The sequence below is a fragment of the Triturus cristatus genome, chromosome 4_2 (genome assembly GCF_964204655.1).
Source record: "Triturus cristatus chromosome 4_2, aTriCri1.1, whole genome shotgun sequence".
Classification (NCBI taxonomy): Eukaryota; Metazoa; Chordata; class Amphibia; order Caudata; family Salamandridae; genus Triturus; species Triturus cristatus.
This window is the reverse complement of record NC_140586.1, coordinates 212,446,749-212,464,782: the sequence shown is the minus strand read 5'-3', so window position 1 is coordinate 212,464,782 and position 18,034 is coordinate 212,446,749. Positions and strand designations below refer to the sequence as shown.

At 46.5% G+C, this 18,034-nt stretch overlaps 1 protein-coding gene across 1 annotated transcript in view; it reads left to right on the top strand.

Annotated features, from left to right (window-relative positions):
* The window catches only part of LOC146833421 (uncharacterized), a 57,289-nt gene that overhangs the window by 14,356 nt on the left and 24,899 nt on the right, over positions 1-18,034 (top strand). The window contains exons 2-3 of the mRNA XM_085601234.1: positions 5,862-6,304; positions 9,530-10,128. Of these exons, the coding sequence (XP_085457360.1) occupies positions 5,862-6,304; positions 9,530-10,128 (1,042 nt within the window). The remainder of the gene's footprint in view (positions 1-5,861; positions 6,305-9,529; positions 10,129-18,034) is intronic.

Sequence of the window (18,034 nt, the reverse complement as noted above, 5' to 3'; positions counted from 1 at the left end):
AAGCTCGAGGCCAGAAATAGAAAACTAGGCTGGACAGGGGGTGGGTCTCAAGTTTTCCAGGATTTGCTGGGCCCTCTAAAAGTACTTGTAGATTAAGATAGTCTCCTCATCTGCATACCCAGGGCTTTAAGAGAGCCAGGTCCTGCCAGTGCCAAGCACCAGCAGTTGTGAAAAACAGATGCTGAGACGGGTCCCTATTGGGCTCTTCATTTTTGCCATCACTCTGGGAGTGAAAATAAATCTTCACTTGGTGGCACTACCAGCCATCATCAGCCTTTGATGTAAAACTAGACATAGCTGCTAAAGTTTCAGATTGCTATGTGTGACATTTTCATAATTTCAGTCTAATTATGAGGGCCATTTTCTTGTGAGCAAAATCAAGCAATGAAGAGGGAAACTTATAAATATCAGAAATTATAACCATTTGAGCAATGAGAAACTATCTTAAAAGTGCTGCGAAGCACCAATATCTCAAAAAGACTTAGCTCAGTCACTATTCCATAAAAATAATCATCAATAGCTGAGTGAGCGGTGCCCGCTGCCTGAGAGTTCACACTTCACTTCAGTAACAATTGCAATGCACCACAGTGGCTCTAAGTCTGGAGTCCCCTCCGTCCCATGTACTAGCCATTGTTTTGTGGCACAAAAACAGTAAAAAGAAGTAAAAATATTAATTCCATTAAAATCTCTATTGACAGATGTTTATTTACATTTCGGTACACTGTAATAGGAAATTGAGATTTGACATGGTGCAGTGGATGTAACTTTGCTGCCATTGGATTGAAACAGACGTGAATATGTTTCTCTGTGCAATCTGTAGAGCGGCAATGCACAGATAAGCACCTCGTGTGGGCTGCTTAGCACCTCATAATCAACATATTGGTATTAAAATCAGAAATGCACAATGATTCACACAGACCTAAGTGAGTCGGGCTGCCACGAGATTCCGGAGGACGCACTACTAGAGGCAGTCAGATCCAGTTGTATACTTATTTTACATGACGATCCTGCCTCTGAGATAAGAATGTGTGACCACCTCTCACCGTTCAATGATTGTGAATGCTGGTGTTGCGCTCCGCATGCTGAGGCACCAATTACTGGGCCACAGAGGCACGACCTGCACTCAAAAGAGAGAGAATCAGTCTGCAATATGGACATACACTTTGCTGCAGTATGTGATGTCAAGTCACATGAAGGCCGCAGCAGCCGGTCAGGACTGAGTCTTGCAGCAGCTGCGATAATGTTGCAGCCAGGCAGCCTGTCTGAGCCCCCAGGACAGCACATGAAAAATGTTCTGCACAGTGTGCAGTACCAGTGCTGAGACGCACACTGTGCCAGACCAGCGCACAGTTGCTCATCATGAAGCGCTTGGGCGGTGCTCCATCCCGCTTGTGTCTGCATGTCAGCGCGGTGGTTTGAGAGGAGCTTTAGAGGCGTGAATTTGTGTTTTAGTGCGGTAATGCAGAACACCACACTAAAATGCGTTAGCCTCACCCCTGATGTGTGGAACTTAGCAGGGCTGCCTGGAGAGACTTTTTTGTTATGCAGGTGCCACGAAGGAGCTAATCAGAAGATACGATCACCTGCTAGTGATCTGAAAGTGCACGCCATGGGGATCCACAGCAGGGCAAGAGGTGTGAAGGACAGAGGGTAGGCTCTACATTTAAAAAGGTTTGCAGTGATTAATGCTGCTGCATGGGCAGCTGCTGCCAAGCATTACCAGCTTCTAGACATTTGTTCAAGCACATAACAAATAAAAGTAAGTATTTTACAAATAGTTTTATTTAACATTTCTAATGGCATGGTATAGTAATTTCACAGTATCATAATTATAGAACTGCGGTATTTTCACTATTATTTACCACAAAGTCATTGTTGTCACATATTCATCTACTGTAGCTAACAACCATTGATAAAGCCAATAGTCTGGGCTTGTTTTAAGTGCATGCCAGTTCTATTACATATTGGGATGCAATTACATAAAGAAGCACCAAAATGCCATTCAGGCGGAACAGATTTTTAACTGTTTAAGCACACCCTTTATTACATAGGTTAAGCCTCTTTGAGAGACCCCCACTCCCCCAAGTTTTCTCAACCCACTTAGAGCCCTGGGCGTACCCTTTACCCATTAAATTCACAACAAACTCCATGTGTACTCTTTATTATTTAGGAGTCTTTACTAACACATCCTTATGTATAATAATTATCAAACTGCTCACTCGTGTTCTGATCAGTAGCAACGCCTCTATAAACACCCCCTCCCTTTTGCGTTATGTGAGTAGCCCCTGACAAAACATATGAAATAAGTGCTACCATCCTTGCATATTTAGTCAGTTCTCAACACATTTTTTTGAGCGCATGCTATAATAACAATGTACAAAGAAATGTTCTATTAGAAATAAAAATAAGAGCTTGATCGTGAACAGTCAGTAAGAAGACTCAGGAGTATGCATGCACACTGTAAAAGTATCAGGAGTGAGCTTTTTTTTTTAACCGCTTCTTCCCTTAAAAGAACTGTACAGGTTCGAGAAGCACTGTGTCAAATCTTAAGTTACATTAACTACTAAGTTATACTGGATTCTCATTGCAGCAACTGAATCCAATAAAATAAAATACTAGGGCAGGTGACCTAACATCCAACACCGGGCATCTTGAACTCTGGGGCCACCTCTTACTAACCCTTAGGACAGGCTGATGGCTGCTGGCATACGTGCCACAGGCAAAACATGTGCGCCCTGAGGCAAAGCAAGAAAGAAAATCCTCCATCACACAGGCCTTACCTCCTGTCACCAACTGTCCGCTCTCATCACCTTTCAAGGATACATGGCATTACCCACTCCTCCTACAGCCAAGCCAGAGCACGCCGTAGCCCGCAGACCAAGGGCACTGTCACTGGGGAGGAGAGAGCCATATTTCTTTAAATATGGCGCGCTCCTGTTCTCTTCTTCTTTTGCTTTCTTGCCTGCTGTGCTGTGTTGCGCGAGATTTTAGTAAAACTGCCCCACAGTTTACCTACACGGCATCGCCCTAACATTACACTATCTGTAGCATCATAACTGCACAATGTATAAGTCACAGCATCATAACAGCACAGAATATCAGTGCATCCTCTTTGCCTAACAATAGCATAATATATCCGCGTCCTCTCATGGCATCATAATGCCACATAGCTCAACGTACTATATTAGCACAAAACCTCAATGCACATCATAGCCGAATCATGACTGTTATTTATGTCAAATTGTCTGTACGCTTTTCTATCATCATAATTGAACAATATATCGGAGTAACCTCGAGGCACACTATTTCGGTGTACTGTAACCACATAATATCACGATAGCATCTAAGTGCATCCTCCTTATACAATCAAAACACCGCCCTTTCTCAATGTGCTCTCACGGCGGCATCAAAGTACAGTACCTGGATTTCTGCTCGTAGGATTGTGCTTCTTTCCAGGTGTCCAGGTCCAACTATCTGCGCAAGGCCTGGTCAGTTTCCAGGTCTCCCTGTCACAGCTTCCAAGTGCAGAGGGTCATCAATTAGAAGGAGGCAGGTCAATGTGCCTCTGAAGAGGTGTTATAATTAACTAGTAACCGAGAAGGATGGTTTCACCGTGCCCCTGCTGCTCCGTAACTTAGCCTCGAACCTACCCCAATGTGGAAGCGGCGGCGGCGGCCGAGACCCAGTTATTTGGACTGCGCAGCCTCGCACGTCCCCCAGCGCAGCCTCGCACGTCCCCCACGCAGCAGGTGCTGGGACACCCAGCTACAGGCAGAGAAACACTCTTGGGGGCAGGACGGCACCATTTACAGGGCCGTCATTGGTAGCGCTTTCGCGCGCTACAAGATTGACGGCCCTGGAACAGGACCCACAAACGCGGTATATCGTGCACCGCACCACCACCACTATGCTAGGTGGTGGTGCGTCGTGCACTGCAGGCAGCTTACAAGCAGGTGTGGTTGCACTTCATACGGCGGCCGCGCGTCACCGGTGGCCCGTGGTCGCGGCCTTTATAATTTATTTGGGAACACTGTAGTGACTGACAGTAGTGTCAGTGAGTGTCCCCAAATAAATTATAACGGTCGCAGCCGCGGGCCACCAGTGACGCGTGGCCGCCGCCCCCAAATTAGTGCCGCCTGGGGCGGACCGCCCCCACCGCCCCCCCCTAGCTACGCCACTGAGTAGATTACAGTTTTGACAGCTAACCCTACTGCAGATCCTGGTCTCAGACCCCTTTCTCAAGAATCAATTTCTTCTGAATCCCAGTGCACATGTCTAGGGGTGGGCGGAATTTGCGAAATTAACTTTCGCAAATTATCGCGAAAATGTTTAAAATTATCGCAAACAAGCGGAAATATCGCGAAGATGCGGAAGTTTTTTTCCGGCATGTTCGCGAGATTTTCTGCATGGTTCCGGGTCGCCAACTTACCCATGTGGTTGCTTGCGGGCGCGGCCATCTTGTTTTGAGGTTTCTCGCGGTGCATGATCGCGAGAAGAAAGACGTGATCGCGCGACGCATGATGTCACTGCGGGCGCGAACTGTCACGAGACAGCGCAAATGGCTAAAAACAATACAACATCTCATGGAGAACGCGACCGGATCAAGAAAACTTGTCGGCGAATGCAGGGATTCAGGTAAGGCGATCGCGCGCGCGCGAGAATGTATTATTTTATAGCGCGAGCAAGAAACAAATTATCGCCAAGCTGCGGAAACCGGAATTTTTGACATTTTCGCGCTCTCCGCGGAACGCGAAAATGTCAAATTATCGCAATTTCCGCGAACGGAACGAAATTTTCGCCCAGGCCTACACATGTCCCCGTGGCGGCGTGCACGTTCAGTGCGTGCTGTGACAAGCGAGCAGAGAATGCAAGGGAAGGGGGGCTTGCGGGCTCTTGTTCCAGCCTGCGGCGGCTCCAAAGGTGTAACCTTGAGGGCAATCAATGAGACATGTGGTCTGAGCAGAGCCTGACAGGAAGCAAATGTTCAAGGTCAAAGATAGCACAGCTGGACACGGCTACACTGATGTTTATGGTCGAAGACTGCACAGCTTTACACGACAACACCTTGCCTTCAGAGTTAGAAGTTCATGAGATACATTCTGTCCTCTCACCACATAAATTCGCTAAGAGGTAGAACGAGATAGCAAAGTGTTGTTTCGCAAGATCGCTAAAAAACAAGCATTTGCAATGCAATAGGTCTGGCATTTGCGAGAGTTTAAGCTATTGCATTGTAAGTCACAATGCCTTTTATTTATATGTGTTGATAATTAATACATAATCAAGAGCCATTGTCATATACAATGCCAATAGCTCAAACTCTTGTAAATGTGAGACCTATTGCATTTCAAAGAAGCAGCCGCCATTGGCCCGGGCTGCTCAGAAAGTGTGAATGTTGCAAGAGAGCAGGTCGTACCTGCAGTAGGAGAAACTACTTAAAGAAAATAGTGCTTACAGACTAAATAAGACGTACCGCGTACCAACTGAAGTAAAAGGGCCAGTCCTCATGGGAGTTTTCGAATGAAGAAAAGGCGGTACTAAGGAGGGACTAACAAGCCTATTAACGAATCAGAAGCCAGCATTTACGAAGGACAATGACACAAGCCAATTACAAATATGGGCAGAGAGTGGGCGGGCTTCTATTCCATACTCCAATACAACATGGCTCGCAGTGCATGCGCTGCACAGGCTCGACCGAAAAAGCCAAGAAAACGTGAAAAGCAGGGGCAGCAGAAATTGTTGCAAAATCATCGCATTCCTTTATTTAAGATAGGTGAGGAAAGCAAGATGTCTGTTCAACACACTTTACATGGAATGTATTGTATGCAGGTCTCTCTAACCCCTGCCCTCTTGTATCTCCACAGATATTGCACTATGAGCTGGTTCTGGTCCCTGCTGCTGGGCCTGGTCATCAACAGTCTTCCACTGCTGGCTGAGACGGCTTCCGCCTGCCCGGCCGCCTGCACCTGTCTGGCTCCCCAGTGCCACGTCTTGTGCCAAAATGCCAGCCTGACCTCTGTACCCCCTGGCCTTCCCAAGAACACTCTGGAGCTTCACTTGGAGAACAACAATCTGACGCGACTGGAGGCCGGGGCCTTCCTTGGCCTGGCCCAGCTTAACGCTCTACACCTGAGCTCCTGTGGACTGCGCCACCTCACGCCGGGGGCCTTCGAAGGCCTTAGCCACCTGGAGCACCTCCACCTGGAAGGGAACCAGCTTGAGAGCCTCGAGGAGGGGGTGTTGGGGAACCTAAGCAGCCTGCTGTACCTGCACCTTGAGAACAACCGCATTTCCTTCCTGGGCCAAGGTGAGTCTAGAGGCGGGAACCTTCTGGAAGTGCAGCAGTCAACATGAATGACAATTATTTTATCAATATGGGATCTTCACTGACATTTCCTAAATATCCCTAAACATTGAATGTCTTCATCTTTGTAGGACTGTCAGAAAACTGTTTCAAACAGAACACTGCAGTTTAGGCTAGACAGGATGATCACGCACTTTAGGCTAGACTACACTTTAGGCTAGACAGGCTGATCATGCACTTGAGGCTAGACTACACTTTAGGCTAGACAGGCTGATCATGCACTTTAGGCTAGACAGGCTGATCACGCACTTTAGGCTAGACTGCACTTTAGGCTAGACAGGCTGATCACACACTTTAGGCTAGACTACACTTTAGGCTAGACAGGCTGATCATGCACTTTAGGCTAGACTGCACTTTAGGCTAGACAGGCTGATTATGTACCCCAGAGTGCAAAGCAGTCGAAGTTGAGACATGTCATTTTTGCACTTTACACAGTAAAATGTCAGAATACTAGGCTTTGTTCTTTTTTTTTGTTTGTTTTTTTACTTTTCTACATACTACTGTCATTTTGTAAATTTTTACTTATGCCACCCAACACTTCCTTTGGGGTATTTTCTTTATCCGCTTCTGCAGTGATTTCACTCTTTCTCTTTAGTTTTTTGACAGGATCGGCACATATTCACTGTTTGTGATGTGCCTTTTTGTTTGCAGCAAAGAGGAAATCTGAGAAGTAACTACATGTCCTTTATACCATTAGTCAGAGAGAATCAGGCTCCAAGGCGATGTACACCCTCGAAGTGCCTCATCTGCATGTGCTCAAATTCTCCCCCAAATCCAATGACAGCCGTCTCTCAACCAGCTCAATCTCCTTTGAGACCACACTAACAGCCCAGTTAAGAAAAGCGCCCAGAGTAGTGCCCGCTTGTATCTGGCCTGGGCCAGGCTCTTTCTTCTTTCACAGTCTCGAGTGAGACTCAGAGGATCAGCTGCTTCTCCGCATTCTCAGACTTTCTTTGATTCCACCCCCCTTGGTAGGTTCAAGCAATTACCAGTGGCTGAGATTAATTCAAGAATTCCATCTATTACCTTGTCGTTGTTCCAATTGACACCGTAAGTGCAATGGGTATGCCAGACATGGATCATGTGCTCACTGTGCCACTGGAACCAAGGTAGGCCAGGATGAGGAGTCCAAATCAGACCCAAACTGGTCCTGGGTTGCTTGTGCTCTGGTTCAGGGAGGACCTGCCCTGGCAAATCGGGCTGGATTGTTCCCACTGGAGCTGGGTCAAGACTGATTTGCATATGGCTGGGTCCAAACTGGGGTGCATGGTGGGCGAAACATGATGGACTTAGATGCGGCCTGGCTGAGACTAATTCAAGCATGCCATCGACCACCTTGTTGTTGTCATCCTTCCAGAAATTCGAAATCAACAACAGGCGATATCATGCAGAAAGATAAATCAAGGTCAGAGTCAAAGACACAGTTGGAGCACACCAGTGTGCTCAACGTTAATGCTTTGCTCACTGTCAAGGAACTCTAAGTCAAGCAGGAGAATGGTGCGGAAGCACTGTGCATCAATTTATACCTCATCTAGGACCTCAATGCCACGCACATCCTCATCTTCTTTAGATCGTCCTTTAAAAAGGTGCATTTTCAACTCGCTCCACCTAAAAGACCTCTGGCGACAAGTGTATAATAACAGGTATACCCCTTAAATGACTCCTAGGAAATAAAAAAGCTGCTCCTGGAAAGAACACTAGCAACAATCCCACAAAAAGGGGATTCCCTCAAACAGAGATCAGCTGGGACATAGGGCAACTGACGTCAACCTGCATATCAATTATGGGTCATACCTACTCTTTGGACCCACATCTGAGTCATCATGAGGGACATATTCCTTGGCTTCTCTAACAACACTGCCTTCCAGGGTTTCCTCAGTGGATGACACCTATACTTGTCACAAAGTTTAGCCTACCCTTCTTGATGAGTCTGACAAGGACACCTCAGGTATTAAGAAGATCCTGAAACAACTTGTTATACCTAAACCTAAGACATATTTGTCTCCAGACTTAATGGAGTAGACCCATGGGCATGTTCCTCACTCCAGATAAAACAAAGATAGTAATCCAATCTAATCCGAAAATATAGGCCTTTTGGGATTTCCAGAGTCTTACAAAGGTCATTCTCTCAAGCAGCAGACCGTCTACGCTGTGGGAGTTTCATATTGTGTTATTCAAAACTTGCCCTCTCTTTGAGCAAAGACACAAATCAGCCTTACCACACTTTTCATAGAAAACAGCCTTCTTGGTGGCCAGCACTTCCATACCGGGATATAAACTTGATGTAAAGATGTACATTTCACTATAGAAATAAGGTTTGTGAACCCATTAATCTATCCTCTAAAACATTTTTGGAAAATCCTTCCTCTACAGCAGGAATGTCTCATCACACTTGTGCTCTACAGCCAGCTTTGCTTTTACCAGGACACAAATAAGCTGTCCACAACTCATTTTACTGCATCTGGATAACTGCCAGACTCAACCTTCAATGGCAATCAACCTGTTTGCCCATTAGTGAGATTTGTAAACCAGAGGTCTACTTACTTTGCAAGTGTTCTGGGATCTCGCATATGGGTTTAAGAATTTGTAAAAATTCAGTTATCCTTTGATGACATGGAGAAATTATAGGACTGTACATCAAGGTAAGGGAAAGCAAAGTGAGGGAAGGCGATGCCAGTAGAGCCCCAAGCCCAGGTGGGAATGGCAAAGGACTGTGAGAGAATACTATTCTCAGATTTGGAGGGGGGTTGAGAGAGAAGTCAATGCCCAGGTCAGGAAATAAGAGAGCAGGCAGAGAAGGGCCTCAGGATCAAGAGAAAAGGGCATAAACAGAGCTCTGGGACTGAAAAAAGGGAGAAGGGCAGGCTCCAATACCCAGCCACCCCTCTTGGATAAGCCTCTGTCTTTACCCAGTCTCTGACCTTCGCCTCTTCCCCTTTCCCTCCAAGATCCAACCCCGCAACTTTATCATCCTCAAAGCTAGAACCCATGAACACACCATCCTCTTGCCCTGATCATCCTCCTTCTCCAGCCTATAACCCAGGACCTCTTACTGTCCTGCCCATCTTTTAGCCTCAGATTCTGCTCCTCTTCTCACTGGTCTACACTGCCCTTTACCATCATCTTGCTCTGACCCCGCTCTTTTGGGCTTTTCCCTTTCTCTTGCAGATGCTTTCCAGTTCATGAACAAGTTGAGTGCCCTTTACCTCAGCCACAACCAGCTGACCGAGCTCTCAGACCAGAGCCTGGATGGCCTCCCGCAGCTCCGCTGGCTCTTCCTGGACAACAACCTTCTGTTCAACATCTCCGCCAATGCCTTTTCAGGTCTCAAACAGTTACATAAGTTGAGCTTGGAAGCAAATAACTTGACCAGTATACCCAGGACCTTACGCCAGACTAAATCACTACAGTTCTTGCAACTCAGCAGAAACACCATCAAGAAGCTCAACCCCTTTGGCCGCAGGCTACGCTCCCTGACTGAGCTCTACCTGGATGAGGTGGGGCTGCAGGAGGTGAGTGCGTCATTTCTCGTGGGAATGCGGAGACTGCGGATTCTCAGTCTGAAAGGCAACCGTCTGGAGTCCATATCTCTTCCTCGGATCAAGGGGCAGACTGAGCTACGGTTAGGGGGCAACCCCTTTTGCTGTGATTGCCAACTGCTCTGGCTCCGTGTCTACCTGCAGATGACTATGGCCAAGGGAGGCCAGGAAGAGATTCTTTGCAGTACCCCCACGGCTCTAAGGGGGCAGCGCCTCCTCAGTGTGGAGGTAAGGTGTTCTCATGGAGCGGGTTTGGGAGGGGTGTTGGAGTAGGGAGATGGTGATGAAGGAAACTTATTCACCGGGTTTTGAAGTTAGCCAATTTGTGGGTTCAACTGGGGCCTTGTTCTCATTCATACCATGCATTTGAGTTCACCAGCAGACAAGGGCTACCATTCACCTCCCTGTCTACCTCTTTCGGAGCCTTGTTAATAGCAGACATCTTTCTTTTGCCCTCCATACCCTCCCGGGTAGTAATTGCACCAGTATGACCTCTGTCCTATCCCATCTTTCCAGCACTATTCCAGATCCTATTTCCATCATCTTCCACAGTTAAGGCCTGTAAGCTGCACCAGAAAATGTTCTCCCAAATTAATTAAAACATAACCAACATTGGATGCTCTCACTCAGGTCCCATAACATTGGAAGCAATTTGCTCCATCTCATTTCTTCTAAACTATGCCTTCTCACTGCCACTTTGTCATTCTGTAGTCCCAGTTGATGTTCAGAACACTGTTTTCGCATGTTCCCTGGCCAATTTCACGCTTAAAAAATTCATATCCACTCTTCTTTCTTTATAGGTATGTATGTGGTATTTTTAAAGAGCAAATCTAGCCAAAAAGATAGCATAGGGCTGAACAGGGTCAATGGCAAGCGTAAAGTCAACGAGTGGTAGGAGAGGTAGCTGGTTATTGAACTGTAACTGCATGTTGACCGTGTTCTTTAAGGAGATGGGTCTTCTACTCTTTCCTAAAGAGGGGCAGCATTTAGGTAGTCCTTATGGATACAGGGACGTTGTTCCAGATCCTGGTGTATAGATGGAAAAAGCCAGCTGCCTTGTTTTTTCTTTTTTACTCTTCTTAGTCTCCAGTCTGATGATGGCCTGACGGCTGGTGTGCTAAGAGCCACCAAAGATGGTGAACTTCAACACAAGATAAGCAAGATGCTGGTCATGATGGCTTTGTAAATGATACAGTTAGTGTTGAAGATGATGTGCGCTGGAAAGGGGGAGCCAATGGAGTTCTATCAGGATGGGGGTGAAGTTGTGCAGCGGCATGTAGGATGCCCTTACGGGGTGCCAGTATACAGCCGGTTAGTCACTGGAGCATGGTATTGCCACCATCCACCACAATTCTTTCTTCCTCAAGCTTGCTGTCTATCTGAGGGGGGATATTACTCTACAATTACTGATACAACCTCACCTCCTGCCTCACGCACCCTCACATCTTCACAGACTTCAATCTCTTCAACTTATCCACACCCTACCCCAACAAATGTTCCTTCGTTACTGCTCTCAGTTGGGATGAATGCATCACATACACCTTCGTTTGCCATCCCCCCTTCTGTAAATACTTACTCAACACCCTTAAAATCTGCCTGTTAATCACTCTACCCCCTCCCTAGTGTATGAACAACCTGCCTTTCTCTCATCCCCTCAGTTTTAAGTTTTATCAGAAGGCTTTTACATGGCCAGTACTAACGTTTCCCGACCTGCCCATCCTCAACCAGAATACCTTTTGTTTCTGTTCAGTCTTCTTTGCACATTCATCACTACTATCCTATTCTCCTCCCACTTTCCATCATCCACCCATCTACCCTCAGGCCCTTATAATTCTTTGCCACCACAATATCTCAACCGCTCAATGTTCCAAAGAACATGATTAAAAATAGGTCTCTACACATTGCTGTCTCCCAAGCAGATGTGCATACAGCTCTTGCTAAGGCCATAATCCCCCCAAAACTCTCTTTGTTACTTGCCTCCCACTGTTCTCTACTGTACCTTTCACTCTAGCTCATCCTTCCACCACCCTCCATACAAATTCACTCCCATTCTGCTCATTTCCCAAGAAGCATTTACCATAGAAGGTTATCTCAGCCATTGTTCCCAGAATCATTGGTGACAGCCCCTTCTCCACTAGTGACATAAGAAAATGTATTACATCTTCACTCCAGCATCATTCTCTCCCAACCTCTTCCTCTTTTTTGCTCTACTTCTAATAAATTCCACCCACGCTTTTTCTAGACATTTTGTTATTGTTTTAGTTTGTATCACTGTACAATTCGCATTATAGTCACCCTTCACTTTTAATCTTAGTATGCAACAAACATATACACAGGGAATCAGAGAGATATCTACAAAATGTCATCAGAAACAATCTTCATATTACGTCACCTAGGTGGGATGTTTAAGTCATCACTTACTAGAGGAAAGAGACTTATTCTGATCATTGTCACATGGAAAGTCCTACTAATCATCTTAACAACAGATCCTCATTACAACAGTATACACGTTCAATTTTCATAACAAAAACACAGCAATGATAGAAAAAACTCTAAGAAAAATTCTAACAATGTTCAAAAGTGTCATCGTTGTTCAGAGATGGCGCTAAACTTCATAGGGCACATATCTAAAAAGGTGCTCTATGAAACACTGTGAAACAAGGGGTGGTGGGATGAGGCGGGCATCCTGTTTTAGCTATGGTCTTGTGTTAAGCCAGAGATCATGGTGCTCAAGGAGGTTGTCAGGTCATTGACTCTCTAGCCCCCGAAGGGTATCCACCTTTAGTGTTGGCCCACATTCTCTGTTTCAATGTTTTCAAATTCTAGAAGGAAGGAGTCCAATGCTTCCGCAAAGTCATAATTCCTCATGCACCGGTGCGCTTCCATATGCAGTACGGTACGTTCATATCCAGCCCATGTCCCAAGCTCTTGACACCATCCATTTATGGTCAGAGCTGTCCTTGGCTTCCAATTTATGGCAATTTGCCTTTATGCCAGTATAAAAGCTAGGTCAATGAAACGGCTTGTAACCTTCTTCTCTTTAGGGTGCGTGAAATCGCTCAAGAGACATGGCTCCAAAGAGACGCTGAGGGTCCTATCTGTTACTCGATTAATTATTTATACCATATTGTGTCCAATATGCTATCATTTGCGGGTAGCTCCATGTCGTGGGGAAAGTCAGCATCTGGAAGTGCAAAGTAGGGGTGGGGTGGGGCATTAGCCCCAGTTTGTAGAAAATATTAATTGATGCGTTCAGAGGGGAGGTAATAGGGTCGGTGAAAATAACAAGATTCAATTAATTTAAGCCTAGCATTGTGATACACTAGGTGTTGTCGCTAAAATCTTATTCCACCAAGCCTCGTCGGTTTCCCATAGTTCCCTCCTACTCGAGCTGAAATTGCACCAATGCTTGCCTGAACGCTGTCCCGGTTGTCACAGCCTGCAAATTCTTCAAAGCCAGAACACTCAACACCCTATATCCTACATTCCTTCAGAGACTCTGACTCTGTAACGATCTGCCTTCAGTGCTACTCAACAGAATATTCAACACCGAAAACAAAATAAAGGATCTGCTAGCTCACTGCCAGTGATTGTCACATGTAACTTGTCTATCTCTACAATGCCTCGTTAATCGCAAAAGTCACTTTTTTGTTGCTAACCTCCCTGCCCCTTAACGCCATTGCTAATATCACAAGAAAAAAAGTTCTGTGAGACAATACTTTGGCTTCATCTCTCCCAGGCTCCTAGCCACCTCTTGGTGCACCATTATCCCTTCCAGTAGGGGCCGGCCCCCCAATTCAAGATGAATCCAAGGAGTTTTTGATGGCCAAACTAAATGGGTCCATGCCCATCCACATTGTCACTATGTTGTATTCCTCACGAAAGCTCAGCCAGATCAAAATATCCAGCTTCATGTTCTCAAACATCCTTGGCCTGTGATAGAGTCTTGTTGCCCCTCTCATGACCAAAACCATGCGGCTGCAAACTGCTGTTCCTGGTGACACCACTTTGCAAGCAATGTTCAAGTGTCCCAATATTTGTTGCATCTTTCTTAGTTTGCATTTTGTTTGTTGCCCACCTCCTATAGGATCCTTCTCAGCACTGTCAGTTTGCTTGCCGATAGTCGTGACATTTTAGCTACAAAGCTTAATTGATGACAAGGAAAATTAGAGTTGTTCCCAGCCCTTCTGTCTTTCCTGGAGTTCGGAGTACTCGCCTGTCTCACTTCCTTCATTGTCCTCATCAATTGGCACACTGGCTGTCCTGGCCTACCTATAAACAGATCATCCAGGTGGTGCAGCACTTGATCTGACCTCACCACCTCTCTCACCACCCATTCCAGGAAACTAACTGCAGATGGTCTACAAAACCAAACATGCCGTATAGCAGCCCAAGGGCATGGCCTTAGCTACAGAGTAGTGCCCCTCAAACTATATCCCCCACAGTGAAATCTCCCTGGTGCACTGGTAAAAGCCTGAATGCCAACTGTATGTTCATTTTTAAAATCCCAGCCCCCAACCCACAGCTCCTTGCTAAAGCTATGGCCTCATAGATGCCCCCATATTTTGTGGAGCTTTCTTCTTACGCTATGAAGGTACTAACTGATGTGCCCGCAGGCCATGACACAAGATATATTAGCCTATATTCATCTTTTGCTTTCTTGGGTATGACTCCTTGTTGGAATATCCAGTTCGGAAGGGAAACTACCACCCTGCCTGCTGCCACTTCTTTTGCCAACATGTCTTATCACTTGTTCCAGTCCTTTTACCGATTTCAAATTGTGAGCCCAGTGCCTCAAAAAAGACCTAGTGTGTGAAATCCTAAAACATTCTCCAAACGCGTTCTTGAACCAATCAACCCCTTCTATCTAACCAGTGTTTGGCTTTTCCCCAAGTTAGTTTTCTTTTGCTCCTCTCAGCCACCCTCCCCCACACCTCCAGTGTAACCTCCCTGTCCTTCAATGGTGTCTTACCTCAGCACTGGAGTAATTGTCTCTCAACTTACACTGTACCCTGAAATAGCTTACCTTGTTGATATTGCAGCACACTCCGCCCGGTCAATTTTTAAATTGGGGCCCCACTCCTCCCAGGGCAGGATGAGTCTGAGAGGGCACCACTGGTATCGGCCTGGTCGGCGTAATATTCTATAACCACAGGTCTTGGTCAATCTCTCCCCATGACTTTGCAGGATCTAAACGTCTCCTTGCTGTGACCTTCTCATCATATTGTATCCATGCTACACCTAAAACGTACATGTCCCTTTCTAAAGAGGTCAATATATTTAAAGGGTCCTGAGCTGCTCTCTGGATAATTTTTGCAAAAAGGCTTGCCTAAATTGTACATGCTGACATTCATGTTGGACGGAAGTCACAGCTTCTTAGCCAATTCCCTTTCCTCCTCTTTGGAGTCCCCCTTACTTTGGGTCACTCAGTTTAGTAGCTTAAAAATGTTTTTGTATTGACTGGCTCATATTTTGTCTTTGGTGCTTGCCACTAAATGGCTCCCAAACAGAACTGCTATGGCATTCACGGTTATTACACTGTCCCTGCCTTGTTCTGTTTGCATTGTCCATTGATTCCTTCCCAGCCTCTTCCAGTGTCACCTCTTGCTTCCCTCTTTATCTCTGCATACAACTTTATCTCCTTCACCTGCATCATGTACTCCCTCTCGCTCATGCCTACTGTTCCTCTTGTCCCATCGTATCTGTCTCCATAGTCTTGAGTAGCACAGTCTTGTTTGCTCCCTCTTCCCATTCTTACCTCAGTCCTCCTTTCTAAAATAATGTTCCATGAGTCCCATCATTCCCTCTCAAACGCGCTTTTCACCCTCATTCTGCTTCTGTGAACCCCACATCCTGTCTGCCCCCTTGCATTCCCTCTCATGCATGCCTTGACCTGTGCATGTGAAGATCCTATCCAGCTCCACCTCTTGTTGCCTGTGTCCTGCCTCTCAGGCCCTCATCCCAGGGCAGCTTCCTCTTCTCTGCTTTGTGACTGCTATCAGTTCTACGTGGGATGAGGCTTGCAGTCCTTCCACCTGTCCTTTCTGGACCATCCATCCTTATTTCCCATCACTCTACCAGCATCAACCATACCAATGCCATTCTCTGCCTTTGCCCCTCGCCTGTCATTCTTTTTGCCAGCGGCTCTCTTCCATTGCCCTCAAGCTTACCTCCTTCTATGAGAATCCTCCAAAGAACTTTCCCAATTCCATATCCCTTGCCACACAGCCCTTTAGCAGCCCTGCTGTCCTTATGTTTCATATGGGCCCAAGGCCCCTGAGTGATCACCCTGTCAGGCCATGTATGTCTGTCATTACCCTTAGCCCAGTTCTGTTCCTACCACTGCCTGCGCCCAGAACATGTTGGGCTGTAGTCTCCCGGTCACTGTCTCCACTTAGGACCTCCTCTTGGTCTCTCCTTGAAAGGGGGCATCCTTTTCCCTTCCTCCATTTGTAGACCTGCCAGGGCTACCATAGCATGTCATCCACCTTCACCCCACCATCTTTTAGGGAATGCCCCAGAGTTTCTGCCTTTTCAAACCCGTATCCTGGTCATTCGTTGGGTGCACTCTCTGCCAATCGTCCCCTTCTCAGCTTCACACTGGCTCCTTTCTCTCTGTCGCTCGGCGACACCACCTCCTGGGGGAAACAGCGTTTACAACGCTGTTTCCACAACGCATGGCTTCACAACGTTGTCGTTACAACGACTGCATTGCTACCACGTGTGCCATTACATCACAAGTCGTACCAACGACTTGCTGTAGGGTGCGTGCAACACCAGGGAATGTGTTGGATTTGAATTCCAACATCTTCCCTGCTGTTGCACAAACTGGAGTAGAAATAGTAATTAATACTATTCCTAAGTCCAGCGCGCCCCCTACAGCAAGTCGTTGACACAACTTGCGATGTAATGGCATGCGTGGTAACAACGCAGTCGTTGAAACGACCGTGTTGTAAAGGCATGTGTTGTGAACGCATGCTTTGCAACATCATACATTCCCTCCTGGGCCTGTCTGTCTTGTACCCTTTCTCGTATCCGAAGGCCTGCCTCCGGCCTTGCTCACCTCTACCATCCTTGGCAGGAGGGCTTCCTCTCCACAATCTTCTTCAGAGCCTGCTATTCCTGGCTTCTCCTACAGTCTCATGTAGCTGTCTCCTTGGGGCCCAGGCCAACTGTGCTCAGGGACCGGACCGCTCTTCTCTTTTTCATTAATGGTTGTCTCATTCCTGTTGGCCTGTCCCCCTCTCTGCAAGGTGATGCCCTGTCATTACTGAGGAACAGTCTGCTTTTTTTAAAATTAGTGGAAGTCAGTGCCCCCTGGTGCCTTTGGGAGCCCCCCACATCCTTTCCTCCTGTGGGGTGACCTAAAAGACATCACTACTGTGGGTATGCCCATGGATGAAGCCCTCTTCGGCCACATCCAATGACCCTGATCCGCAGAGACCACCTCACTGGACAGATGTCGGCTTCCCTCAATAACTCCTAGGAGACCTCGATAGCCACTTCTCAGGGCGTGTTTGCCTGAGTCGATCTCCTTCACACCACACTGAAAAGGGATTGGATAATACCTTTTGTGCTTTATTTTTTTAAATAGGTGACACAGTCTCCTGATTCACACTCGGACTCTCCTTCCCTGGTCCCTCCCAATGTCCTACGCGGAAAAGGGTATCTCCCCTCTGTGTGGAACCCATTTCGTATAAATATATTCTGCATTACTATATCACAGAACACAGTGGACTACAGAGGTGCATCAACAAGGCAGGCGTAAGACAGGGGTGACCCATTTTCCACTTACTGGGCAGGATATTACAGATAGACTGGGCCAGAGGTCTCCGGGGTATCACTTATCAAGACCTAGACTTTCCTGTTACTGATATCTGCTCTTCAGTGTGTTAGTCAATGGATTCAAGTGAAGTGTAAATACATTACAGCCCACAAATAGGATTTCATAAATTCAAAACCATCAAGTGGCCCAGGTTCATATGTGAGTAGCTCAGTCAGTCCATGCTGTTTCTTTGCCTTCTGGGATTTGTAGTTCTCTCTATCCCATTAGAAACAAGCATTGGCATAGCCAATAGGTCTCACCTTTGGGACCTTATAAGTGTTTAGCCATGCAACAGTTGCATAACTAAAT